This window comes from Callorhinchus milii, unplaced genomic scaffold, assembly GCF_018977255.1.
Source record: "Callorhinchus milii isolate IMCB2004 unplaced genomic scaffold, IMCB_Cmil_1.0 Scaffold35, whole genome shotgun sequence".
In the NCBI taxonomy this organism is placed as follows: domain Eukaryota; kingdom Metazoa; phylum Chordata; class Chondrichthyes; order Chimaeriformes; family Callorhinchidae; genus Callorhinchus; species Callorhinchus milii.
The window spans coordinates 686,442-713,308 of record NW_024704776.1 but is presented as its reverse complement, the minus strand read 5'-3'; the positions used below and the strand labels follow the sequence as shown (position 1 = coordinate 713,308).

The window sequence follows — 26,867 nt, the reverse complement described above, 5'->3', positions numbered from 1 at the left end:
CATTGTTGCTGGAAACCTATTTTTACCATCAAAAAAAACTGCTGCACTTCATGATGGACATATTTGGATTCAGTGGCATTCCTGTGAAGTCCTGCGGCATATTGGTTAGAGCTCTCACCTCACAAGTGAGAGGACCTGAGTTTGATTCCTGGGCAGGGTGAAATGTTAGGCAAGTTTCCTTACTCCACACACCTCTGTTTACCTAGCATTGAGTAGGATTGATCCATTATTTTTTGTAGGACACTGCTGTGCGCAATTGGCTGCTGTGTTTACTTTACAGTATATTCTGTGAAGCGCTTTGGGATGTCTTGAAGACACAGTAAGACCCTACATCAAAAATACCAAGGATTAATATTTGAAGAGTGTCTTAGGCTCATTATTATTATTAGTGTGGAAACACTGTTGTTTGGAAATATGCTCAAGGCAAGCTGTTAACCTTCAAGACATGCTGTGGTGAATCTTTACTTTATTTGCATATAAATTGAATTCTGGGGTACTCGACCTATAATCTGTAACTTTTGCATTCGCCATTCGAATACAGAGCACAGAAGGTCGGTCCACTGCTTCCAAATGGAGCTGCATTCTGCATCTTTTATATTTTTCTGAAAATGCAATGTGTTTGGTTTTCAGATAATTGTTGTTAGAAATAAAAATGTTAATACAATTGTGTAGTGGGAGGATTTTTTTACATCTATCGATGGGTCAAACTATTATAATTCCCATTGATCTAGACCCACTCCGTTCTGCAATTAGATGATGCTGGAGCAGAGATCCCTCAGGTTGACTTTGCATACCAGAAGGAGTTCCCATTTCCTTATTAATGAATCCCATTAGAAATCACCGGAATTTTGGAGCCCAAGAGCCCACTGGGAATGTTAATCTTCCTTCCTGCTGGATTCCCATTGGACTTCGATTGAAATGATGGTGTTACACCAAGTCCACAGTAATGTAATTTGGAGCTGGTCTGGGACATGAGTGGACTTGATAAGACAGACGCCTTTGTTTTGCTGCAAGCTATCCAGATGAGATATTATTAAAAATAATCCTTGTATTTAATATAACAACTTTCAGGTTGGTAGAATGTCTCAAAGCACTTCACAGGATATACTGTGAAGTGTATTGCCTGAGTAATTTGTAGATTAACTTTTTATTGGACTCAGCTGATTGTGTTATTGCATTTTTTTTATATTCTGCATTTTAAGCATTTCCCTGCCCAGGAATTGATCCCATACTTTGGCAGCCAGAGCAAAGAATCCTGACCAAAAGACTAGCAGATAAAATTGCATTCCCACCCAGGGTCCTGAGGTGAGAGCAAGTGGCTAACACATTGTGCCACCATCGCACTGATTATTTTATTTACAATTAAGGACATATCAGTTGTACAACACAGAGCTATCTAGGACACAGCATCAACAAAGTAAATAGCACATGAGAGTAGCCCATTTTCACCATCGTAAGGTATTATAACATCACGCCTTCCTCCTGACTGAATTGGTCTCTGCCCAGCAATTTTTAATTGTTTTCCTTTCAATGCCAACCAGATTTTTTGTAACACGGTGCAATAGATTATGAATGCAAAGAGCAGAATGTGAAGATCACAACATGGCTTTAGATGACATTGTGGCTTTGAATAATCATTTTGTTTGCTTACAAATACAGTCCGCTTGCCAGTATACCCTGAGAAATGCTTTGAGACATCCTCCTGACATGAAGGGCGCTGTACCAAATGTAAGGATTATTATTACAATTATTATTTTTGAGATACATATTGGCAGCTTTCCTTTCTGATTCAGTCAGGAGGAAGGCGTGATGCTATAATATCTTATGATGGTGAAAATGCACTGCTCTTAAATGCTGTTTACTTTGTTGATCCTGTGTCCTAGTTAGCTCTGTGTTGTACAACTGATATGTTCTGAATTGTAAATAAAATAATCAGAAACATTCCTCGAGAACAGAACAACAAATGAAAGAAAATGGATCTGGAGTGTGAATGGATATGGATGCTTTATGTTGTTCCTAGTAATTGTGATAACTTGTTTATTTTTGGAGTTATTCGATTCCAAATATTGACCCTTTCTCATTGTTGTTGGGAATGTGTAAGTAACATATTGAAGATTTTCTAATTAAATGTTTTCTCCGTTGGAAAAAAATGGAATTGCTTAGTTGTTGTGAAATTCCTGTGTCACCAAGCAACTCTATCTCCTGTTGTTTCTCTGCTTATTTCACAGTGCAACCAGCTGATATAACCTTGTACATGAGCTTGTCAATACTAAGAGTCTCTGCCGGCGGCCTTTTGTTCTCCACTGTTTAACTCTGCTGAGACATCCTTCACACTTCCCAAAAGCATTGGTTCCTTGCACGACATGAAAGGAATGAAAATGTCTCACTCCAGAGTATTTTTCTATCCTTAGTCAGTGGAGTTTGACCCTTCCAGAATACAGATGTGACTCACCTCTGTTTCCAGAAACTATTTTTGTCCATTTCCATGACACCTTGAGGAACACAAGAATATTGCACAATGAACATCCTGCTGTTTTCAGTCTCATTCAAATGTATGCTATTGCTTGCAAGAGAAAATTACATTTTTATTTGTTACTGAGCTATCAACCTCTTCATCTGTGCAGCATATTGTGTGACTGGGTCTAAAAATACCACATTGTAATTTGTTTTGATTGAATTTGAATTGGTGCAGAAAGCTTCAATGCACCCTATACTTCCTTTTAGAATGTTTGTGCATCACAATTTCACAGAATAGTTGTCTTGCAACTAAGATCAGTCAAATAATGCAGAACCTTCACATGATGGAAATCATTACCAATTTTGTCAGTAGTGAGCATCCAGATATTCTATTCATTTTTTTAACTTGCTCAGTATTATTAATAACATAAATTAGAATTATTGATTCCTTATTAATGAGTAAAAATATAATTATTAAAATCTAGTGACTGTGTATTTAGTAGGTGAATATGGTAGGCAACTTGCGGTGATAATAATAATAATGATCCTTGCATTTAGTATAATGCCTTATCATGTTGCAAGAATGTCCCAAAGTGCATTATAGGATTTACTGTGAAATGGAGTGACTGTATATTTGTAGGGAAACACAATTCTGCACAAGGAAGTCCCACAGACAGCCTTGGAATGAATGACCAATTTTATTTGGGGGATTTATTTGCCAGGACATCAGGAGAAATTCCATTCACGTTTCGAACAGCGCCATGTGATCATTAATGCCCACCTGAACAGGTAGCTGGGGAGGGATCACAGGAAGAAACTCCATCTCATTTTGAATAATTTTATAATGTCTTCATGCAATTGTGTGCAGTTGTTTCAGTATAATCAGAGAAGCTCACTGGTAAAAATTGCAATAATTCTATTCTTTTACAGGCTAAAACTGGGTAGAATTTCACGTGTCAGAGAGGCTTAGATTGTGTAGAATGTTTCTCCATTGGTGACTGCTTTTGTTTTGTGTTTATTCGTACACACACAGTTAGAACTTAATATTGTCTAGAAACATGCAGTTAGCATGAAAGAGAAATAAACGCTGTAAATACATCTTGTAATCAAACACAGGCAGGATAGTACATGAAATTAGAGATCCAAAAATTATCCCTGCTTCTATTGCCAATTAGTTAGCTGTGATGGTGCCTACAAGATGCGCAATAAATCCTGTGAAGCATTTGAGACATCCTCATTTGATAGAAAAAAGGTGCTGTATCAAAGTTAAGGATTATGTTTAACAGTATAATTTCAGGAGGGGCTCTACCAATAGTCTCAGTGCCTCTGGGTTGAAGGCAGTGAGGGGGGGCTGGGCTGGAATGGGGGAAATCAGCCACTGTCCAGTGACATTCTACTGAAAAGGTGTGGACTTCAAAAGGTGAGAAGAGGACTGGACACAGCTGTGATGTCTGCCAAGGTGGAATAGTCTGCTGACATTCACTGGTTACCACATTGCTGAAAATTGTGAGAGAAGCATTGAATTAAATATCAACTGGCCCATGGGTGTGAACACCTCATCCCTTAACTTCGGAACAATGATTCGGTCTAAAGTTGACTAATGCCTTTTTTGAGTGCCATTATTGTTGGCCTGTGGAGCCCTGTGTTTCAATGTCACTTCCAGGATACCAGTTTACAACAACAACAAGATTACATTTGTATAGTGCCTTTCACGTTGGGAGGATGTCCCAAGGCGCTGGACAATGTATAGCGTTTCAGACCCGAGCTGGGGTCAGGGGAGGAGAAGGGAGAGGAGGGGAAGGGGGGGGCTGATAGCATGGTCGAAGAGGAGGGTCTTGAGGTGGGACTTGAAGGAGGCTAAGGAGGGGGCAAGGCAAAGTGATTGGGGGATAAAATTCCAGAGGTTGGGAGCAGAGTGGCTGAAGGCTGAAGCTTAATGTAACACATGTTCATTTTCACCCCAGTATGTGCTATATTACCATCATTGGACACACCCTGTGCCTTTGGCCATTGTTACCTGGAATAACCCTTGTGTCATGTTGTGTTTGCCCACAAGGCACACAGTAACTCCACTTTCCAGTATATCCTATGAAGCGCTTTGGGACATCCTACCGACATCTAAGGTGTTATACCAAATGTAAGGATTATTATTACTATTATCAGGAACACCCAATGCTGTCAGTAATCCCTTATTGTGTTGTTTTGCTATCAGCACACACACCATGTGCCAGGACACTGGTCAGTTTGCCCTATATGCAAAATCATTGTCGATAGCATTACTCTGCAACATATATCATGGTAGCTAAAACTAAACATTTTCTACAAGAAAAACAAAAGGCTCGGATTAGCCACCAAAGTTATCATATAAAATGTCAACTAAAAAACTATTGACAGACAACATTTTCAAACTGATGATCTTTATGTGTTTTTTCAAACCGTGTCTGTGCTCAGCTATGAACACATGCAGAAAACAGTCTGAAATCACTCTTTAGAGAACAGTCTGAAATCACCCAGCCAGACTGCTAGGATGCAGGCATAGAATTTTACTGAAACTGGATGTAGTTTGGGGACACAAACCCTTAGTGCATCCATGAGGCAAGCTTAGCCCCTGCAATGAAACAAAGGTATTCCCGTCTTGAAAAGGTAACACTGTATTTAATGCTTTTTTTCTGAAGAAAATTATAGAAGAGAAGGGAGTTTCTCTTGGAGTCCTTACTAACTACTTCATGGAAATGTGCTATAACAAATATAATGATCATTATGTTATTAAAAAGAGCGAAACCTAATTTTGAACGATAATGTGCATCTTCCTGATCTGCCGTTATTGCTCTCCGCAAATCTGTTACCATCTTTCTACAAGGTTCATATTCTCCAAGGATACACCTTAAAAATTAATCAGCTGAAAACCTTGCTAATTACATAATAGGGAGATCTACTGTAATGTCATATGGTAATGGCATTTGTACATAGTTAATTTAATTTGTATATTAGAAACCATTATGAATAGGATTGAGGATTACTTTGGTGTTACACCAAATTCACAATTGGTCAGCTCTGCTGCTTGGATTCCAAAATTGTGGCCCTCACAGGACAAGGGATAAATCAAGTCCAAATCAAATTATTTTTAAAGACAGAAAAAGCTCCCATTTTTATATCATTTTATCACATGAAAGTACCTCACAAGTTTATATTGTCCAAATACTGCAACTCTTTTAGTGGACAAACACAACAGCTGTTTGCATTAGCAAAGACCTATACAAAGGCCTTTGGCGAATGGGTAATTAATCTGGAGGATTGTGTTCAGGACACTAATTCCTCTTTTCATTTCCCGTCATGGGATTTTTAACATCCACTTGATGGTAATGGCAGATAAGACTACAAAGAATTTATAGAAAACCAGCTTCAAAATTAAGGCTGAATTTAAGAGTGTGTCAAATTCTGAATGCAAAGTAAATAGAATAAATTTAGACCCAAGTGGAATTTCCATCCATATACTTGTAAAAAAATAATGCAGAGATCATGCTGTGCTGCACAGATTCTAATTTTATTTTTTATACATGTATAATAATATGTATATAATATATAAGATAAAATGGTGTTTCATTCTTCTTTCATTCATTCTTGAAGACATGATAAGGCACTATATTAAATGCAAGGATTATTATTATTAAGAAATCTTACCAACTACAGGTTGTACCTACAGTACACTAGAGACAAGTGGCTTTGTACAGAGGATGGTCAGCTGATTGTGCTTATTATAAACACCCAGCCACCATGTGACTTGAGTTCCCATTGAGGTTTATATGACTTCAGAGTCAGCATTCTTCATAAGCTAAAAAAAAATCAAGGTAACATTTGATTTAATGTAAGTGACGTATGCAACATATCAGATCAGTGGGTACAAGGAAGAAAATTAAAAAATATGAGATGTGATAAATATCATGAAAACATGCAGGGTCATGATGAATAAGTATTCTGGATAAGGATCAGGAGAAGGACTGTTTTTTCCTCCAAATAAAGTAGGTAGGACCCATTTAATTGCTTGTACTACTGCCCAACTGAGATAAGCTAACTGAGAAAAGGGATCAAACAGGTTCTGTACAGCTTTCTGTTCTGGTGACTCAGTAGCACTTTAGTCGGGGCTTTACCAACTGAGTATTCAGGGTAGCAATTGTAAAGGTTCTGTCTTTGATGAAAGCCACAGCTAAGTTTCAGCTTCAAATAAAATGAAACCACAGCACTTCCTCCAGCTTTTCCAGGTACTAAAATCCAGACAGAGGTCTTATGTTTATTTTTATCTTGGTCCATCGTCCTTCAACACACTTCCTCTCGGTGACTTCTCCATATTCCGAATCCATAACTCACAAGGTAACTACTGGCGTCCTTGCATCCAGTTGGATCGGGCACTCATTTTGTTCCTGAACAAGTCAAATTGTTTTTAATTGTAATTTTTCCTTCAAGGTGCCATTAATTATATTGCTCCTGAAGTTTATTAAAGATATATTTCTCCACTGGTTGTGAGTTGCTGTTGGTGACTGAGACCAGGGTTCGTTCAGCTTCCTTTTAGCTTCACAGTTCACATACTTACCATTCAAAAGGTTAAATGCTGAGTGCTTCAGGCTGCTTTACATTTAGCAATAAAAGATTTATTGACAATTGTTATCTATACTGTATACATTAAATAATTGAAACAAAATTATGGGATGAAAAGCATGGTAGCCAAAAACTGCGATCCAATTCTTTGGTTATTAACTAGATGCGAGTGAGAACACTTCACCCCCAACTTTGGCACAAAGATTTGTCCCAGTGCCAGCCGAAGCCTCCGACTACTGTGACTGTTGACACCTGTGGAGAATGGCATTTCAAAGCCCTTACAAGGGATCATGTCATAACTCGAATTAAGCTGGGCCAGAATCCCACACAGCAGAACTCAAACACTGCGGGAGAGAAATTCCACCCAGGTCCAGATTTATTCGATTTTCTTAGCATTTCAGAGCATCCAGAATTTGGTAAATTCTTAAATACAATCTTAGTTTATAATAATAATAATCCTTGCATTTGATATAGCGTCTCATCATTTCTTTGAGACGTCTCAAAGCACTTCACAGAATATACTGTAATGTGAATTGAGTGTATGTGTTGTGGGTAAAACACACCAGCCAATTGCGCACAACAGTGTCCCACAAACAGTCGTGGATTGAGTGACCACATTTTTTTTTAATTATGTTTTTTAAGGGATTGTTACCCCCAGAAAAGTGATCCAACAATCGAATAAATAACTGGGTTCCTACTGACTACTAGGTAAAACCGAGCCATGTGGAACAGAGAAATAAACTTGCCTAACGTTTCGCCCTGATTAGGAATCGAACCCGGGTCCTCTTGCTTCCAAAATATAAAGTCTGTATAAAGTCTCAAAGACGTGATAAGGTGCTTTATCAAATTCAAGGATTATTATTAATATAATGACTGTGAATTTTGTAGGTAAATGGTTTTCTTTAAGTTCTTTTAAGAGCTACAGAAAACAGGCTTCAAAATGAAGACTGAATTGAACAAGTTGCCAAATTCTGGAGTTCTAAAATCTACATAAATAGAATATCGTAAATCTAGACCCAAGTGGAATTTCCCCTCTGCATATTGCATTTTTCAACCGTGTATGATTTGAAAGTAAATTTTACGGTAAACTATGAAATGGAGATAAAGCTTGGGGAAGTGCATACATTGCCTTCAGTTGATAGAGGGCTTGAGAGGAATAATTTCATATTTCCTCTGGCAATAAATATAGCTAATGGAGCATGAGAGTGGTAGGGCAGCGATTTATCACAGGGGAGACTACAGTAAAAGTCACCCTTAACTCAAGAAATTGGTGAGCTATATGCCAGTGCACACTGGAGGAAATTAAAAAGAGACAGTTCACACACATGTAAAACTGTCCCAGAACTCCCCACAGGAGAGAGAACTTTCTGTACTGAGCATCCTGTTGTGAAATTATGGTTTAGTGCATCAGGGTAATAATAATAATCTTTGTATTTGGCACAGGACTTTAGAACAACAACAAAGTTGCATTTGTAAAGTGCCTTCCATATCGGAAGGATTTCCCAAGACCCTGGACAATCAGTGTTTCGGAAGCGAGCTGGGGGTCGGGATCGGGGAGGGTGGAGAGGAGGGAAGGAGGGTCACCGAAGGCACGGTTGAAGAGGAGGGTCTTGAGATGGGTCTTGAAGCAGGCAAGGGAGGGGACAAGAGAGGGATTGCGGGAAGGAAGATGGGGGCAGTGTGGCAGAAGGCCCGCCCGCCAGTGGTGAGTCTGGCAAGGCGGGGTCATGAAGGCTGGAGCTCACTGAGTGGAGGGAGCGGGCTGGTTGGTAGGAGGTTAAGAAGTTGCAGAGGTAGGTGTAGGAAGGCCATGGAGAGCTTTGAAGTTGAGGACCAGGATTGTGAACTGCGGATGGAGCATATAGATATTGAAAAGGATGTGTGATGGGAAGCCAGTGGAGTTGGGTGCGGATGGGAGTGATGGGGTCGTGGAGCCTAGTGCAAGAGAGGATACAGGCTACAGATTTCTGGATGATCTGCAGCCTATGGAGGAAAGAGTTGGGGACGTCAACAAGCAGGGAGTTTGCACAGTCGAGCCTGGATGTTATGAATGCATGTATGAGGGTCTTGGCGGCCTGCGGTGTGAGACAGTGGGGAAGCCAGGTGATGTTGCGGGCCTTGTTGGCCAGGACACTACACCAGGAGAACATCCCTTCTCTTTTTGAATAGTGCCACGGGAGATATTTAACGTCCACTCCCAGCACTACACTGGAGTGTCAGCTTAGACTATGTGAGTTCAAGTCCCAACATGGATTTGAACCCACAACCTTCTTACTCGGAGGCGAGAGTATTACCACTAAGCCAAGTACTCAATATCTTGCATGTTATAAGAAGGCCACTTGTCCTGTCTAATAACACTACTTGTAACATTTTGTCATCTGAGCCCAGGATTTGTACATCCTGAAGAAGGATGTTTTTAGTTACTTGAAAAAGGAAAGTTTACCTGTCAGGCTTTCTGAGATTCTCCCTTATTGCAACAAATCATCGTCAGTGAGGAAACAATTAACCTACCTCACAATGGTTTAACCCTAGCTCATGTTCCTTATTGATATAATAATAATAATAATCCTTGCATTTGATATAGCGCTTTTCACGTCGGGAGGACGTCCCAAAGCACTTCACAGAACACACTGTAAAGTGAATTGACTGTATATTTGTGGACGAACGCGGCAGCCAATTGCGCACAGCAATGTCCCACAAACAGTCGTAGATTGAAAATGACCAATTTATTATTGTTTTTTGTTTTGGAGGGATTATTATTAGGCGTGTGGAGTAAGGAAACTTGCCCAAGGTTTCGCCCTGCCTGGAATTGAACTCAGGTCTCTCGCTTGCAAAGCGAGTGCTCTAACCACTGAGCTACAGGACTCCGTGATCAGTGAATAATCTACACTTGGTGATTTCTGCTTCACAATTATAGGAAGGTGCAACATTGTGGAATCAAAAAAGCAACATTTCTAAGAACCAAGCCGCTCCAAGCCAGTTAAGCAGTAGGATCAAAACAAACTTAGCTAGAATACTGTGTTCAGTTCTGGGCACCACACTTTAGGAAGGATGTCAAGGCATTGGAGAGGATGCAAAGGAGATTTACCAGGATGGTACCAGGAATGAGGGACTTCAGTTATCAGGAGAGGCTAGAGAAGCTAGGATTATTCTCATTGGAGCAGAGAAGGTTAAGAGGAGACCTTAATAGAAGTTTTCAAAATTATGAGGGTATTTGATAGGGTGAACAAGGAGAAACTTTTTCCACTGGCAGGTGGGTCGGTAACCCGAGGGCAAGGATTTAAAATAGTTGTTAAAAGTAACAGAGGGAAGGTGAGGAGAAATTGTTTCAGGCAGCAAGTTGTTCGGATCTGGAACGCATTGGCATAAAGGTGGAAGCTGATTTGATAACAACTTCTAAGAGAGAAGCCGATAATTATTTGGGGAGAACAAATTTGTAGGGCTATGGGGAGAGAGCGGGGGAATGGGATTGATTTGGATAGCCCTTTTCAAAGATCCGGCACAGACACAATCCTTCTGTGCCGTATAATTCTATGAACATCTCTCGCTCATTCTTTTCATCCTTTCCCAGAAACTCAACACTGCAACTTGTCTTTCGCTTCCTTCTCTTTCCAGTACAATCGACACATTCTTAAAAGTCAACTTTCGCATACCTTAAGCCCATCTTTTTCCTTTATCCAGTTTTCTTTTCAACATTGGTGGTGTCCTGCACTTTGTCCTTCACCCACGTTTCCTAGTGATAAAAATAAATAATGCTTGCTATGCACCTGTACCATGTAGAAGAGTAATGGGCATTGTCCCCAGCTGCTGTGGAAAGGCTTGATCTTTAATTTCAAACAAGTATTCAGCACTTTCATCTAATATATCTGTGTGGCTGGCTCAATATGTGTGAGTGTTGCTGACACCAGGCACTGCTATATTCAGGAAAGGTAAGTTGCTATTGCAGGAAATGTGTAAGGATTTTATAGTGATTAATTTGTTTTGTCACACTTACATTGGTTTGTATAATAACCCGGGTCTTTTGCAAAATCTGACATGGAATCCTTCTCGTATGGGCTATATTACATTATACTATATAATAATAACATTAACTGTATTGTTGAGTACTTGTTGGGTGGGTGTTGAGTTGTCCATTGATCTCTGCTGGAAAGGGCAGGAATTTCATTAACTATACAGCATGGAAGCAGGCCATTCAGCTCAACTTGTCTGTGCTTCTACTCCACATGAGTCTCCACTGGATGCTGGATGAGAATAGAATTGGGCTTGAATGTGATGCACTCCAAGCCAATAGCCAACTCACACTCACTGGTGAGTCTCACGTTTTAAAAAATTTCAAGCTCATCTTATCTGGGAATTCCAGATTTTCGAGTAGTGGATGAAAGCATGACCACCAATGGTGGAGCAGAGGGGCCAAGGCACGTGTAAGGCTGGAGCGAAGGGGAGTGAGCTGTAAGCAGGTCTGAGATCGGAAATGCTAGGGCATGAATTGATTTGTAAGTAAGTCTAGCAATCAGAAAAAAATAGAGGAAGGAGATTTGAAGAGAAATCACAAAAACTAATTTACTTGATATTGGCACTTTAGTCTGTTATTCAATTATATGAAAAATGCTTTTGTGTGTGTGTCTGAAGGTGTATTTGTTTTCTTGAGGTATCAGCACTGTTTATACCTTTGTCAACAAGGCTTACAATTAATTGAACACAATGGACTGGGGAAAGTGGCTGAGAAGCAATCAGTAACCCAGCCCTATTAAGGAGAAATCCCATCACCGTGCGGATTGGTACTGCTGGAGACTTACCAGCTAAAACCACATAGCTCGCCATTGATATTGCCGTCCTGCAAGCTTTCCCACATTGACTCCATGCCCCATTGACTGGTCTGCTTTTCCAGATCCTGCTGATAAGCCAGTTTGGCTGTGCTGTCATCAGTAGTACCTTGGAATACTTCAGACCCACGTGGCTGAGGAACCGGACTACCAAGATCATCAAAGAGGGCTGACTTTATTCCAACATTCCATTGCAAGTCATGTCACTTTGGAGGCAGTTCAGCTCCAAGGAGACCCCACTTCCCCCTAAGGTGGACAGTCACAAGTTGGTCAATCAACATCCGACAAGCATGGGTTTGAGTCCTCACTAGGTGGATTGTAGGTACCAGGAACACCCTGCGAGCTTCCCAGTGGGCAACACAGCTCAGCATGAAATGCGTGAGAACATTGCCATCATCTTCTTGTCCGCAGCTTGGACACGCGTTCCTTCCCATTGAGCGATGGTTCCACCAATTGAAGGTGCAGAGTTTTAAGGAGCAGCTTGCCTCTCTGCAGATCAATCAAGGTGGATCCCAGGCACTGGATGTACAAACATGTGTTCACGACCTTGGACACAGGTAAAGCCTTCCAGCAGCTGTTCAACGCCTATATCATATAAAGAATCAGTCTATTTGCAATTGTCAACATTTTGAAGTGTTGTGATTTTTAGACTTCTTAATCAACAGATTCCCATTGTGATTTTACACCCTCAGCTTAGTTGGACTTGTGAAGTAACGCAGCAATAATTCAAATTTTTGTTCTTTTTCCAGAGAGCCCTTTTTGGAGGGATGATCTCATACGTCACTTCCCTGCTTTGGTTTTTTCAACTGAATACAGACATAAATAGATAGCTTTATCCCAGAAATATAAAACTATTTCCTTAATCTAAAGATTAGGATCTGAATTCTTGTCCAGAAAGACTATTTGACCAAAAATGTTGTGATGAATGAAGATATGTGGAGGAATTATCACAATAAAAACTTAACTTGATCTTGGATAAACAACTTCATCAGGGAAAAAATCTGACTAAAATTGAATCGCCTACACTATACACAGTCACTGCACTTTGCAGTATATCCTGTTAAGTGCTTTGAGACATGCTGCTGACTCAAAAGGCGTCATACCAAATGCAATGTAATAAAAATTTAGCAATTAAAATAATTGCTCCCAATGAGGTATTCTGCTCTGTATACGCTACATAGCCCATTCATTGATGTGGCCTAAGTGTTATCTCCTCCTTTCAGTATAGTTTGCAGTTTGTCCCTGTGCAGTTATAAATAACTTTGAAGCAGTTTTGAAATGTAAATAACACAACATTAAAAATGTCAAACTATTATAACATTAGTTTACAAACATGACATAGTATACAAATTGGAATACTTAAGAGCCCAGCAGGAAGCTGTTGCATATTGACTTTGACTTTACAACACTTATTAATTTAACCTAATTCAGCGCAATGAAATGAATCGCACATATACACACTGGCCACGGAATGGAGAAGTAGCTGCTTTCTGCATCAAACCACTGGCCTCCTGGGACCTGTATGTGGTTTTGACTTTGTAATTTTTAGGTGATTTTCAAAGATTGTTCAAAACTGCAGCATAAAACTAAACAGCACAGTTGCATGAACAATAAATAATAATAATCTTTACATTCGATATAGCGCCTGTAAAGTGAATTGACTGTATATTTTATTTTGCCCACAGAATAAACAGTCAATTCACCTTACAGTATATTCTGTGAAATGGATTTGATAGAAAAAACTTTCATTTAGGAGAACAAGCCTGCTGCAATCCAATAATAAGAACACAATAGAATTGGAAGGGGCCAGGAAGCGGTGCTACAGTTAGTTCCATGTCCCCGGGTTAGGGAATGAGAAATCAACCAGAAAAAGAGTTGATCCTAATTTGACCAGACTCCAGTAACTTCTGACATATTCTTTTACATCAAGTGCTATCCTGAGGCTGCGATCTCTCTATGCGATTGCCATTTCTCTCCTCTCAGTTAACCCTGTTATCTACTGTTGTGCATCATTGTAATTTAACATCGGTATCAAATATCTTACGAATCATCAGCCGTTGAAACTGAGGAATAGCCAATTTCCCCATCCTTTCGTAGTTGTTCATCTACAAAATACATGGTCACGATACTTTACAGTAAATTCTGTGAAGAGCTTTGAGGTATCCTTCGATGTGAAAGATGCTATATCAAATGCAAGAATTATTATTATTAATAATACAACCCTGCCCTTAAGATGAATCGAGTGTGGTTTTGATTTTACAAATTACATGTTAAGAGATTCAAAGTTGGTACTATATCCAGATAGCTTACCATGTGCCCATACTTTGAAAACCCCAGTTATTCCACAGACGCACCCCCACCCAGTTTGGTATCATCAACAAGTTTAGCAGCTTTGCCCTTGATACAAACTCATTTATGTAAAAATGAAACATTTGGGCCTGATTTATGGCATTTTATATCATCACATAAATGGGGTGAGGGAATACCTTCCAGTAACCATAAGTGCGTCATACTGATGCCTGGGAGTTGTGCTCTGTTGGGATTTAAATCCGGAGTGCAGCTCCCTTAGGATCCAAATTAGAAATACTGGGGAGAAAAATGAGTAGTATGATGTGAAAATGATTGCTGGTGCCAATTTTCATATTGCACAGTTTTCGCCTTCCCAAAACCTAATGCCTAGTACTGATCCCTGAAACACCCACCAGTTTCATTCTTTGAGGCTGCTGCCATTCTATGCATATCTTTTGCTTTCCATGATTTCTACAATTTGTACCCATTTTTTTCATGTAATGAAGAGTTGCCACTCTACCTCTGTAATCTCCTGTGATCTTTCTCAGTCAAACACTGCCTCTGCTATGCCAACCCAGGCCTGCTTCATGTCTCCCTACCCTTTGGATCCAGAATAAAACAATCAGCCACTTTGGCCCCAATCTCTGAAACTCTGTCCCTAAATCCATCTGCCGCACTTCCTCCCACTCTGCTTATAAAACCCATCTCATAAAAGTAAGGATTATTCTTATCCATTTGATTCTGCCTTTGCCATCTCCTACCTACTCTCCCTATCTCCTACTGTGCTCAGGGTCCCACTCTGTCCCTGTGAAGCACTTTGAGATAATTTCCTACATGAAAAGTGCAGTATAATTGCAAGTTATTGTTTTTATAACATTGTTCTGGTTTCAGATGCCAAAGTACATCATCAGTCAATGTAAATCTTTTTCACAGGTTTCATCTTAAACCAAGTATGGATTTGACAGAGAAAAGCAGCTGAAAAACTCAATTACATCTTCAGCAACATTTTCTAAACCAGCATGTCTCATACACTCATTTGCTCTCACAATTTCGCCCACCTTTCTAAAAATAAATAAAATGAATGAATTAACTGCATTACCACAAACGCATTCTCCTTGTGGATGTAATCCTTAACTACAGCTCTGCAGAGAACATTTTGACTTTGAAACTCAACAGAAACCATCTTTCTTACAAGATATTTAGGACATGGCCACTTCAGAACTGGCACAAACGGGCTTATTTTACATGTTGGGTTAACAAGCTGTGTACAGAATTCCAGGTTAACCACATTCTCTTTGCCTCACTACCCCCCCTTTCCTCTTTCAAGGCACATCCTCTTCAACCGTGTTTTTGGCCACCTTTCTACCCCTACCCTCCCTGCCCTCCACCCTCCCTTACCCCAATCCCCACCCCGTACTCGAGTCCAAATGCCTGACTGTCCAATGCCTTGGGATGTCCTCCCCATGTGAAAGGTTCTATACAAATGTAATTTTTTATTGTATAACAATAATCCTTTTTTCATTGTTAATTGCATAATTCAGTGCACCTCTAACTCCCGTTTGTAGATATGTGTTTGCGCATTAATAACCCAAACTGTCGATTTTGCTAAATTGTTGTTAACCAAACCCACAATTAGATCCTGCTGTGAGAAACAAACAATATGAACACATCACTAGAAAATATTGGAATATTAATTCACAACCAATAAGAACAACAACAGCTATAGCACCCACCACGTAGGGTAGCACCTCAGAGCGCTTAACAGTGGCGGAGCCTCATTTCAAGCTGGGGGGAGTGGGGATGGCCTTAAGCATGGTCAAAGAGGAAAGTTTTCAGGCGGGATTTGAAAGAGGGGAGAGAGGAGGCAAGGCGGAGGGATTGAGGGAGAGTGTTCCAGAGTTTTGGGGCATAGTACCTGAAAGCACGACCTTCAATGGTGGGACTGATGGTGCGAGGGTCGAGAAGGTGGCCAGTGCCAGTCAAGCAGAGGCACCAGGTAGTGGATTGGGGAGTGAGGAGATCGGAGAGATAGGGAGGTGCCAGAGAGTGAATGGATTTGAACACTAGTGTGAGGATCTTGAAGTTGATCCATTTGGTGATGGGGAACCAGTGGAGCCTGGCCAGAGCTGGTAAGATGTGGGTATGGAATTTGGTCCGGGTCAGTATGTGGGCGGCAGACTTTTGAATGAGCTGGATCTTATGAATGGTGGAACTGGGGAGACAGGTGAGAAGTACGTTGAAGTAATCCAAGTGGGTGGTTACAAACACATCCAGGAGGGTTTTGGTGTTTTTAAGCAGAATCCTATCAACAACAACAATTTGCATTTCTATAGCAGCCTTCACGCAGGATAGTGTCTGTGTGCTCTGATCCAATGAAACCTACCATGAATTCTCTATTTTAATTGTATTAAAATATTGGAGTCCTGTAGCTCAGTGTAACACCAGTATCACAAGTGAGAGATCTGGGTTCGATCCCCAGCAGGGCGAAATGTTGGGAACGTTTCCTTACTCCACATGACTCTGTTTGCCTAGCAGTAAGTAGAAACCCGGTTGTTAGTTGATTGGCGGATCGCTTTTCTGGGGGTAATAATTTCTTCAAAAAAAAATTGGTCGCTTCAATCCACAACGCAATTCACTGCCGAGTTTCGCCCACAAAATATACAGTCAATTCACTTCACAATGTATTCTGTGAAGCACTTTGAGACATCTGGAATATGTGATAAGGCACTATATCAAATGCAAGGATTATTATTATTTAGCACAATAGATGGGTTTGGGTTTCTATTATTTCTGTTGGAATATTTTCATAAATGAACATGGTTTAATGATAATTACAACTACATGGTACAAATGGTAATGGGGTAAATGAATAATGAATAAGATTTTTAGTGAATTTGGATGAAGAGGAATTATTGCTAAGAATACTGAGAGAGATCATTTTAAAGCTATGTCCTTAAGTGCTGCTTTCACAGTCCAAGGCAAATATCCTTCCTACATTTATGTAATTAAGCTTCTAACCATTTTTTAAGACCTGGATCATGTCCCACCTCAAACTACTTTTTCCAATGAAAAAAATTTAACTTGGTTGAAAAACATTAAATATCAGTTGCAATGGAATTTGTACCCCTTCCCCAAGGTTAAAGTACTCAGCATAGCCACTGGGTTCCACACACACCGATCACAAAAGCAGCTCAGGATGTGTGGCCTGTACATGGTTTAAGATGATGAATGTTGGTTGTGCTCTGATGCACAACACATTTATGTTAAACCTGACTTGATAAGTTGTGAGAAGTACAGGAATAAACATTCTAAAAATAAATGATTTAAAGAACATACCTTTCTTCGGGCACTTCTTTATTTAGTGCCAAGGATGTATGTGCTTGAAACAGTGGAGTGATGCAGTTTTAAATCAGGAATTATAATAATAATCCTTTAATAATCCTTGCATTTGATATAGCGCCTTATCACCTCATACAGAATATGGAGAATACGAAATGTGGAGTCCTGTAGCTCAGTGGTTGAAGCACTCACCTTGCAAGTGAGAGATCTGGGTTCAATTCCAGGCAGGGTGAAATCTTGAGCAAGTTTCCTTACTCCACACGCCTGATAATAATCCCTCCAAAAAAAACCAATAATAAATTGGTCATTTTCAATCCACGACTGTTTGTGGGACACTGCTGTGTGCAATTGACTGCCGCGTTTCGTCCACAAATATACAGTCAATTCACTTTACAGTCTATTCTGTGAAGCGCTTTGAGACGTCTAGAAGACGCTATATCAAATGCAAGGATTAAATTAAATTAAATATTACACAGTGGAGTGACTGTGTATTTTGTGGGTGAAACGCGGCAGCCAATTGCGCACAGCAGTGTCCCACAAACAGTCATGGGACAGTTGTATATTAACATAATGATAATAATAATGCTTGTATTTGATATAGATCTTCTATGTCAGAAGGACGTCTCAAGGTGCTTCGCAGGATTTGCTGTGCAATGTGGTGTCTGAGTATTTTGTAGGCAACATGGTATAAAGAAAATCCATACAGATTGAGGGATCACAAAATCACAAAATTAATTTGTATGAAGGAGGCCCTTCCGCCCATCTGATATCATCCCTCCAGAACACCCACCCTACTGTCCTCCCATCACAACATCTAACTGATTTTTAAATGAGTCAAATGTCCTGACCTCAACTACCCTTCCTGGTAACCTGTTTCAGTCGTTAATTATCCTCTGGGTAAGGATCCCGACTGCAGATGTCTAAATCCAATGTTATGGACCTAAGCACTTGTTACTGGTCTTTCATTTGCAAAAAAATAGTATTGATAGGATAATTTGGACTTCTAAAATTGCCAGTATTTTGTCAAAGTCAAAATAAGGCTCCAAACAGTAATTACACAAATTCCAATCAAACTTCTGAGCATCAAGACAACATTTTTTTGTTGCAATGATTGTAAGCTGCCTCTGGCAGAAATTTCTCATACATATATTGTTGGTTGGATTCATTTGGAAACCAGTACAAGTTTGTATCAGTTTCATCCTGAATAATCTCAGTAATTTTATGGAAATTTGTGGGCAAGCAGTGAGCCAAAAATAGTAAGTTATTTTAAGGAAGAACATATGGTCCTTGAAAAAAAACAAGAAGCTGTTCTATATGATAATGAAAGCACACAGCAATCCACTGCACCTTGTTTTGGAAAAAATGTTTTTAATCATAATTTTCACATCGCAGATTCAAAATAGCAGTTATTTTTATTACTGATAATTTAGTACATCCCATTGTAATATATTATAGTAAGCTAATTCATACAGCATACACTTAAAGAAAAAGGATGCATTTTTTTTCAGAAATAATTGGCAGTGTTCCTAACATTAGTTTTTTTTATATAAATCTACCAGAAACTTTCAGTGTAGTCTTATTGTGGTAACATATACCAGTGATCAAACATGGACTGAGGTCAGAAATTGCTGCTGGTTTCAGTGTAAATGAGTTCAATAGATGAACTTTGATTACTTTATTTTTGAAATTATTATACAGAAGGTACCAGAGCCTCAAAATGCAAGGATTATTATTACAGCTTTCTGGACTAAAGGATTCCTATTATTAAATACTCCATTCTGGAACTAAGAATAAGGAAAGGAAATATGCCTTAAATGGTAACATTTTAAATGGGATGAAGGGGCAATTGCTCTTGGGCTGCAGATATCCAGGTCACTAAAAATAGCACTTTTTTAAGAAGGTTTTGAAGGTAAGGAGCAAGATGAACGGATTGTAGACCAAAGTTCTAGCGAGCAAAGGCATAATTGAGCGCTGATCGCAGTACAGAGTGGGTAAAGAATAAACATTATCGAAAGATTGGAGGATATAAGTATGAAAGGATGGTGTCGATGACTTAGAGAGGGAGGACAAGTTTGTAGGGCTACAGGCAGAGAGCGGGAGATTGGAATTGAATTGGATAGCTCTTTTCTAAGAGTCAGCACAGACATGATGGGCCAAATAGCCTCATTCTGTGCTGTATAATTCTATTATTTCTATTCTATGATTCTATGAGGGGTATGGTGATCAGGGTTTGGAGATCAGGATGAATTACTGGGAGTCATGGAGCCTGATGAAGATGGGGGAAAGGGGGTTATGTGTTGAGTCTAGTACAGAAGACGATACAAGCCATGGAGCTTTTGATGATCTGACGCTTACAGAAAGTGGAGCTAGGGATTCGAATGAGGGGAACTTTGAGGTAATAATAATAATAATCCTTGCATTTGGTATAGCGCTTTTCACGTCAGGAGGATGTCCGAAAGCGCTTCACAGAACACACTGTAAAGTGAATTGACTGTATATTTGTGGGCAAACGCGGCAGCCAATTGCGCACAGCAATGTCCCACAAACAGTCGTAGATTGAAAATGGCCAATTTTATTATTGTTTTGTTTTGGAGGGATTATTATTAGGCGTGTGGAGTAAGGAAACTTGCCCAAGTTTTCGCCGTGATGAAGATTTAATTTGCGGAGAGGGTGAGATTGGGAATTGCCCATTGTCTGGAGCAAATCATAGAATCTTACAACACAGAAAGAGGCCATTCAGCCCATCATGCCTCTTTGAAAGCTAATCAATTAGTACCACTCCCCACGTACCCCATAGACAAGGTCCTACAAATTGTTCCTTTTCAAGTACAGAGAATATCTGCTAATGGGATAATTACCACTGGTGTTAATTGTGATATTTAATGTCACACGTTTTAACCCAGTAACAACATAGGAACAGCAGGAGGCCATTCAGCTAATCAAGACTATTCCACCATTGCATTAGACTACTGCAAAAATTTTAATTTCAATCACATTCTTATTACCCTTACTTCTCAAGAACATGTCAATTCCTCTCTTTCAATCAGTTCAATCAGCTTGTGGTCTTTGGTGTCTCAGGCATATACAATTGCCATACGTAAATAATGGTGTTTCATACAAAACATGAGATGCATTCATAACCTGTAGAAATGACATACATGTTTCATATACAATACAATTTACATTTATATAGCACCTTTCACAATGGGAGGATGTCTCAAAGTCCTTTACACAAATGGCTGGGCACTCGAGTCAGGTTATACAGTATATCCTATGCTGCATCTATGTCAGCATTATCTCCACTGCTTTGCATGCTTGAACATTCAGCTAGATTTGATCAAATAAAACATCTTCTCCATTGTTTTCTTTACTGGTTCAAGGAACTGCACAACAATAATAATATTAATAATAATCCTTGCATTTGATATAGTTCTGATCAAATCTTCTAGACATCTCAAAGCGCTTCACAGAATATACTGTAAAGTGAATTGACTGTATATGAAACGCGGAGACCAATTGCGCACAGCAGTGTCCCACAAACAGTTGTGGATTGAGTGACCAAATTATTATTGTTTATTTTTGAAGGATTATTATTCCCAGAAAAGTGATCCACCAATCGACTAACAACTGGGTTCATACTTACTGCTAGGTAAACAGAGGCGTGTGAAGTAAAGAAACTTGCCCAACAATTTGCTCTGCCAGGAATAGAACTCAGGTCTCTCGCTTGTGAGGTGAGTGCTCTAATCACTGAGCATTCAACTTGATGTCATTGTGGCGTCTACAGGACTCCACAATGAGGGGCAATTGAGAAAGTCAGGTTGTTGTGCAGATCTTTATTCACTTAGTAGCCATGCTATATCGTATTAAATACAAGATAATTCACTAACACAAGATGTAGCAATAATGCTGTTTAATGGGTTGAAAATGAAGTACTTTCTTCTAAATCTGCCATCAGTGACAACTAAGAATTTTTGCTGTGTTAATTGTTGCAGGACTGAATGAGCCCTGCCTTCAGCTGTAAAATAAGTGGCACTTTTTCCTCCAGTGCTTGTTAGCAGCCAGATGACAGGACAACAGATGCCATGCCCCCGCCCTCTCAACACCCATACATTTGGGGGCAGGGCCAGTGGCATTCTTAGCTGTGCCCAAAGCCTCTGGATAATATAAAATTTTAGCTGTGGTCAATGCATCTGAGTAATATGAAATATCAGTTGTTGAGAATGCAAAATTGTACATTTCTATTACTAACATACATTACTAAGCAGATTTCACATTGTGAACTCTCCTTTTGTTGTTTTTATGTATAATCGCTCTTTTGCATGATTACAAATTACAGTAGCACTTTGCAATTCTGTTTACACAAGCCCTTTTGTTTTAAAATTGACTGTTGGTCCACAGAGGGATGAGCAGAGTACACTATGGATGCTGTTTTCATGTTACTTTCCAGATTTCACAGCGGTGGAAGAGTTTTGCTGGTTTAGACACTTTTGGAAGAGGTACCCCGCAGGATTTATGGACCTCATTAGTTTTATTGATTGAACAGACGTGCATTGTTTTCATGCATTTAGGTTTAACGAGCAAATGCTGTATGATCAGAGATATAAATGAATTTGGAGTGTCACCAATATACCAAATACTCTGTAGATGCCAGCCAACGAATGCAGCTTTCAACTTCAATATTGCCATCACCTTTCAACAGCTCTATTTATCACCTTTCACCACCCCGCCCGCCGCCCCCCCCCCCCCCCCCACCCCACCCCACACACATACACACACAGAAGATTGCAGAAATCATGAACTTCAGGCTGCTTGCTGTGTTCAAAGTTATCCCTCAAGTTTTTGACACTTTCATGATTGAGGAATTGGCTGCCCCGTTCGCCCACAAATATACAGTCAATTCACTTTACAGTGTGTTCTGTGAAGCGCTTTGGGACGTCTTCCCGACGTGAAAAGCGCTATATCAAATGCAAGGATTATTATTATTATTATAATCTCATTGTTTTAGCTTCCTCACATAATGATAATCCTTATAGTTGATATAGCGCCTTTCATATTCTTGAGATGTCTCAAAATGTTTCACAGCATTTTACTGTAAAGTGTAGCGGCTGTGCTTGTAGGTGAATGTGTCAGGCAGGCAATTTGCACACAGCAATGTCCCTCAAGCAGGTGGACCCTAAATTTAACGTCCCATCTGAAAGATAGCACCTCCAATAATGCAGCACACCAACCAGCATTGATTGCATTGGCCTATCAATTTTGACTATATGAGATTAAAGTCCCGACTTGGGGCTTGAACCACAATCTTCTGACTCAGGTGAGCGTGTAACCTATTGAGCCAGGCTTACACACCAGCTGGACCAATCACCCTACAAAACACTAACAGCACATCTACAATTCTTGTCCAGGCAGCAGATTTATGGAAAGAGAACTGATTGATGGATGTCTATGAGGGAAGAGATTTATCCGTGAATTTCAGCATATGTTTTTCATTAACTCCACTCTCTATTCAGCAAATATAGTCTGTTAGGGACACCTGTTGTCACAGCTGCCCGCTGAGCCATTTCTGACCAGCATGATAACTGGTTGCTCTGGCAGCTCATGACAAATAATAATAAATAATCATCCTTGCATTTGATATAGCACTTTTCACGTCTTCTAGATGTCTCAAAGTACTTCACAGAATAGACTGTAAAGTGAATTGACTGTATATTTGTGGGCAAAATGCAGCAGCCAGTTGCACACAGCAGTGTCCCACAAACAGTCATGGATTGAAGTGACCAATTCTATTGTTGTTTTTTTTTAGGGATTATTATTAGGCGTGTGGAGTAAGGAAACTTGCCCAAGGTTTCGCCCTGCCAGGAATCGAACCCAGGTCTCTCACTTGCAAAGCGAGTGCTCTAATCACTGAGCTACAGGACTCCTTGAAAAAGAGAGGTATACAGCTAAAGGAAGCTGTGGATAGCAGTGTCTGGCTGCTGCTTTTTTAAAAAAATAGTGAATGCTCTGTTGCTTGGAGAGGGGAAAATGAACATACCTGCCTATCTTTCTACAATCCCACTTTAATCCCTCACACTGCTCGTTACAATCTTCCTCTGTTAACTAGATCTTATCTAATTATTCTCACACCCTCCATTATCCACAGACCATTTGTGGCAGGCCATTTAGCCCATCGTGTCTGTGCTGGCTCTTTTTAGGAGGAATCAATTCAGTTCCATTTACCTGACTTTCCCCATACCCCTGCAAATTACACCTTTTTAGATATCTATCCAGTACCCTTTTGAAAGCTGATATGCAATCCTGCCTCAATCTTGCATTTATATAGCATACTTTATATAGGATAACATCTCAGAGTGCTTCACAGTGGCAGAGTTGGACCTGAGTGAGGAGGAAGGGATGGTGGGGGTAAGGTGACCGCAGGTGTGGTCGAAGAGGTGGGTTTTAATGTGGCGGTAAGGCAGAGAGCTCTAGAGGTTGGGGCTTAATAACTAAAATAAAATAATAACCAAACTTTCTGAAGCACATTTCCCAGTAGTAGCTCTTCCTCTTTCAATGAATGACTTATGCTGGAGTACTCGCCAGTGACCACTAGTAACATTCCAAGTGGACATTCTTCACATGTAAGCCAATATCAAAATGCTTATCCTTTCTTTATCTGACTTCCACCCATGCATCCTTTTGGTTTTGCTGGATACTGCTCAAGAGAGGGAACCTTGCTTATTTTTCTTTCCTAAGACCAGAGACCCTGAAGCCAATCATAATATCTTTATTATTTCCAAGCTAAGCTAACTTAGCATAAACCTAGAATTAAAGGTGGGCTTTTGCAGTTCTTGTGGCAGAGATTCACACTGGGTGATGGCTTTAGCAAATGAACCTTATAAGATAGAAGGAAATGTAACTTTTCTTTAATAGGCTCTCAACTGAGGCTTTCTTTTCATGATGAAATTGTTTAATATGATGGGGTATCATGAATCAATTTTTCCATCAGTTTGCTGTGATGGATGTGATGAACCTGGATGTGTGTCTCCAAACCTGAAGAAGCAGTGACAGATTCTAACCGTGATCTCTGCCCATCTTCCTCATCAACCACTGATATTAATAAGGCTATGCTCGGATAAAGCAGAACCTAATAATAAACAGATACTAGGTGGCACTTAACTCTAACTTACTTTACATGTACTGACAGACTGACCTATACCTATTCTCTATATTTGTAGCAGAAAATGAATGTGTAGGATAGCATGTTCCTGGAATACTAAATTCTGTTAGCATCCGGTGCTCTGTGCAGTGTGTGTGTGGGGGTAGTGACACAGTAAGGATAGCTGTTGGCGTCAACAAACCACTTCCTCTGGTACTTACTCAAAACAAAAGCAGATACGAAAGTCCTCAGAAGTCCTGTTAGTCACAAGCAATCCACAGTGGGTTTGATGAATCTCTCTCATAGAACAGGATGAAGAGTAGAACTGGTGAGTTCACTTTTAACATTACTGTTCATTTATAAGCGTACATGCACGGTATCTGTAAGATGTTGTTTATACTAGTAGGAGGAGGAGGTGGTAAAAAAAATCTGTGAACTGGCATAAGTTGAAAGAAAAATCTGGAACAAGTTGCAAACTAACCTAACTGTAAATACAAAGATATTGAAACGATTGCCAGAATCAGCCCAATTCCAGTCTATGCATTCTGTTATTAGAGGTTAGTTTCTTGTGACCCCAAACAACTAAACATGAAACAAGAAGCTTATGAACTTTACAGATTGTTCAGGCAAGATTTTGCACTGCAGAATACACTGGTGTCCAAGGCTTGCTAAGTGTAGTGAATTTGCTGTTGATTATGTTTATATAACTAATTCAGTTATAGTAAGTAAGTAATCAATATATAGGTAATTTTCATATAAGTAATTCAGTTTAATAACTGAAATGGCAAAAAGTTACATAATAAGTAACTAATTCAATTATAGATATTAAACCATAATTCTGAAATTTTATCATATTATGTTGCAGCCATTTATGGCAGAATTCTTTAATAATAATCCTTGAATTTTAATATAGCACCTCATCACGTCTTCGCGCCGTCTCAAAGTGCTTCACAGAATAGACTATAAAGTGAATTGTCTCTATATTTTGTGGGCAAAACAATTCCTTGAAATAAGGAATCCAAGTCTCAGATGGGGAGTCCTTTTGGTAATCGGAATCATGTCACCCCTAACTGGAAGGATCTCCAGTCACAAACCCCTTCCTATGCAGAGTTGCAAGTTTCCTAGACATACTTCAGGTTACTAGAAAAAGTCTTTATGTGACTCGAAGTCCAAAATCCACTTGCTCTTGTAAGACCATTTTTTGCAGAATTGTTGAAATTTCTTAAATCTAGATTTAATTTTGAAGAAACATACATAATAATAATCCTTGCATTTGATAGAGCACCTTGTCATGTCGTTGAGATGTCTCAAAGCGCTTCACAGGATAGACTGCAAAGTGAAGTAACTTTATTCTCCTCTAGGTCATTTATAAATTGCATGAGAATCAGGAATCTCAAAACATTGCAGAACTCCAACACTCACTGCCCCAGAAAGTGTAATTTCCATTTATTATCACCTTTTCCTTTCTTTTGTTCAGACAAATTTCAGTCCAATTGGCTAATCTGCCATTTATTGTGTTAACTTTAACCAGGTGTTTATCCAAACTCTTCTTTTAAGGTTCCTTTTTTGGGAACCATGGGAAACAAACAGAGACCAAACTTAAGAATTTTCCACAATTCTATCCCAGTATATAGGTTTAAGACAAAATGACATTACAGACTAAATACTAAATGGGATGTGTGGCAACCAAAGCCTTTATCTAAATGGTAATCACCAAAATTTACACCTCAAAGGCGAACCAGCATCAGCAAACAGTGCAGACTAACCCAGTGCACACTTAGTTCCCTAAATTTAGAGAATGAAACTGAATAACCTCCCCCCACCACATTTGCTCTGATTACAATTTTACAGGAAGATGTATTTTTAATACATCTAAATATATCCTTCTTCTTTGAAATTCACTGCAATTCTGTTTTATCTATGATACTTTCAGATGTTTATAACATTGTTCCACAAATGGTATACAATACAAATTTACACTTCTACAATGCCTTTCACTTTAGGAGAACATCCCAAGTTGCCTAGGTACTGACATTCTATTTTTTTTTAAAAAATGACTTCTTATTTTAGAAGTTTCAAGAAACAACATGCAGAAGTAAAATATTAATGCATTACAGAGTAGAAGAATTGCATATTACTTCCCTGAAGTGGATATGAGATATCCACTTGTTACACTCACAGCTCAGTACAGTGCCTGACTGATCTGAAGGTTTCTATAAACTCTGTTGTGT

The 26,867-nt window shown here is 39.5% G+C and overlaps 1 protein-coding gene across 1 annotated transcript in view; it reads left to right on the top strand.

Moving 5' to 3' along the window:
* The first annotated feature begins 24,908 nt into the window (after positions 1-24,908).
* Positions 24,909-26,867, top strand: part of LOC103182627 (histone deacetylase 9) — a 317,211-nt gene continuing 315,252 nt past the window's right edge. The window contains exon 1 of the mRNA XM_007899699.2: positions 24,909-24,964. Coding sequence (XP_007897890.2) covers positions 24,949-24,964 — 16 coding nt within the window. The 5' untranslated portion in view covers positions 24,909-24,948. The remainder of the gene's footprint in view (positions 24,965-26,867) is intronic.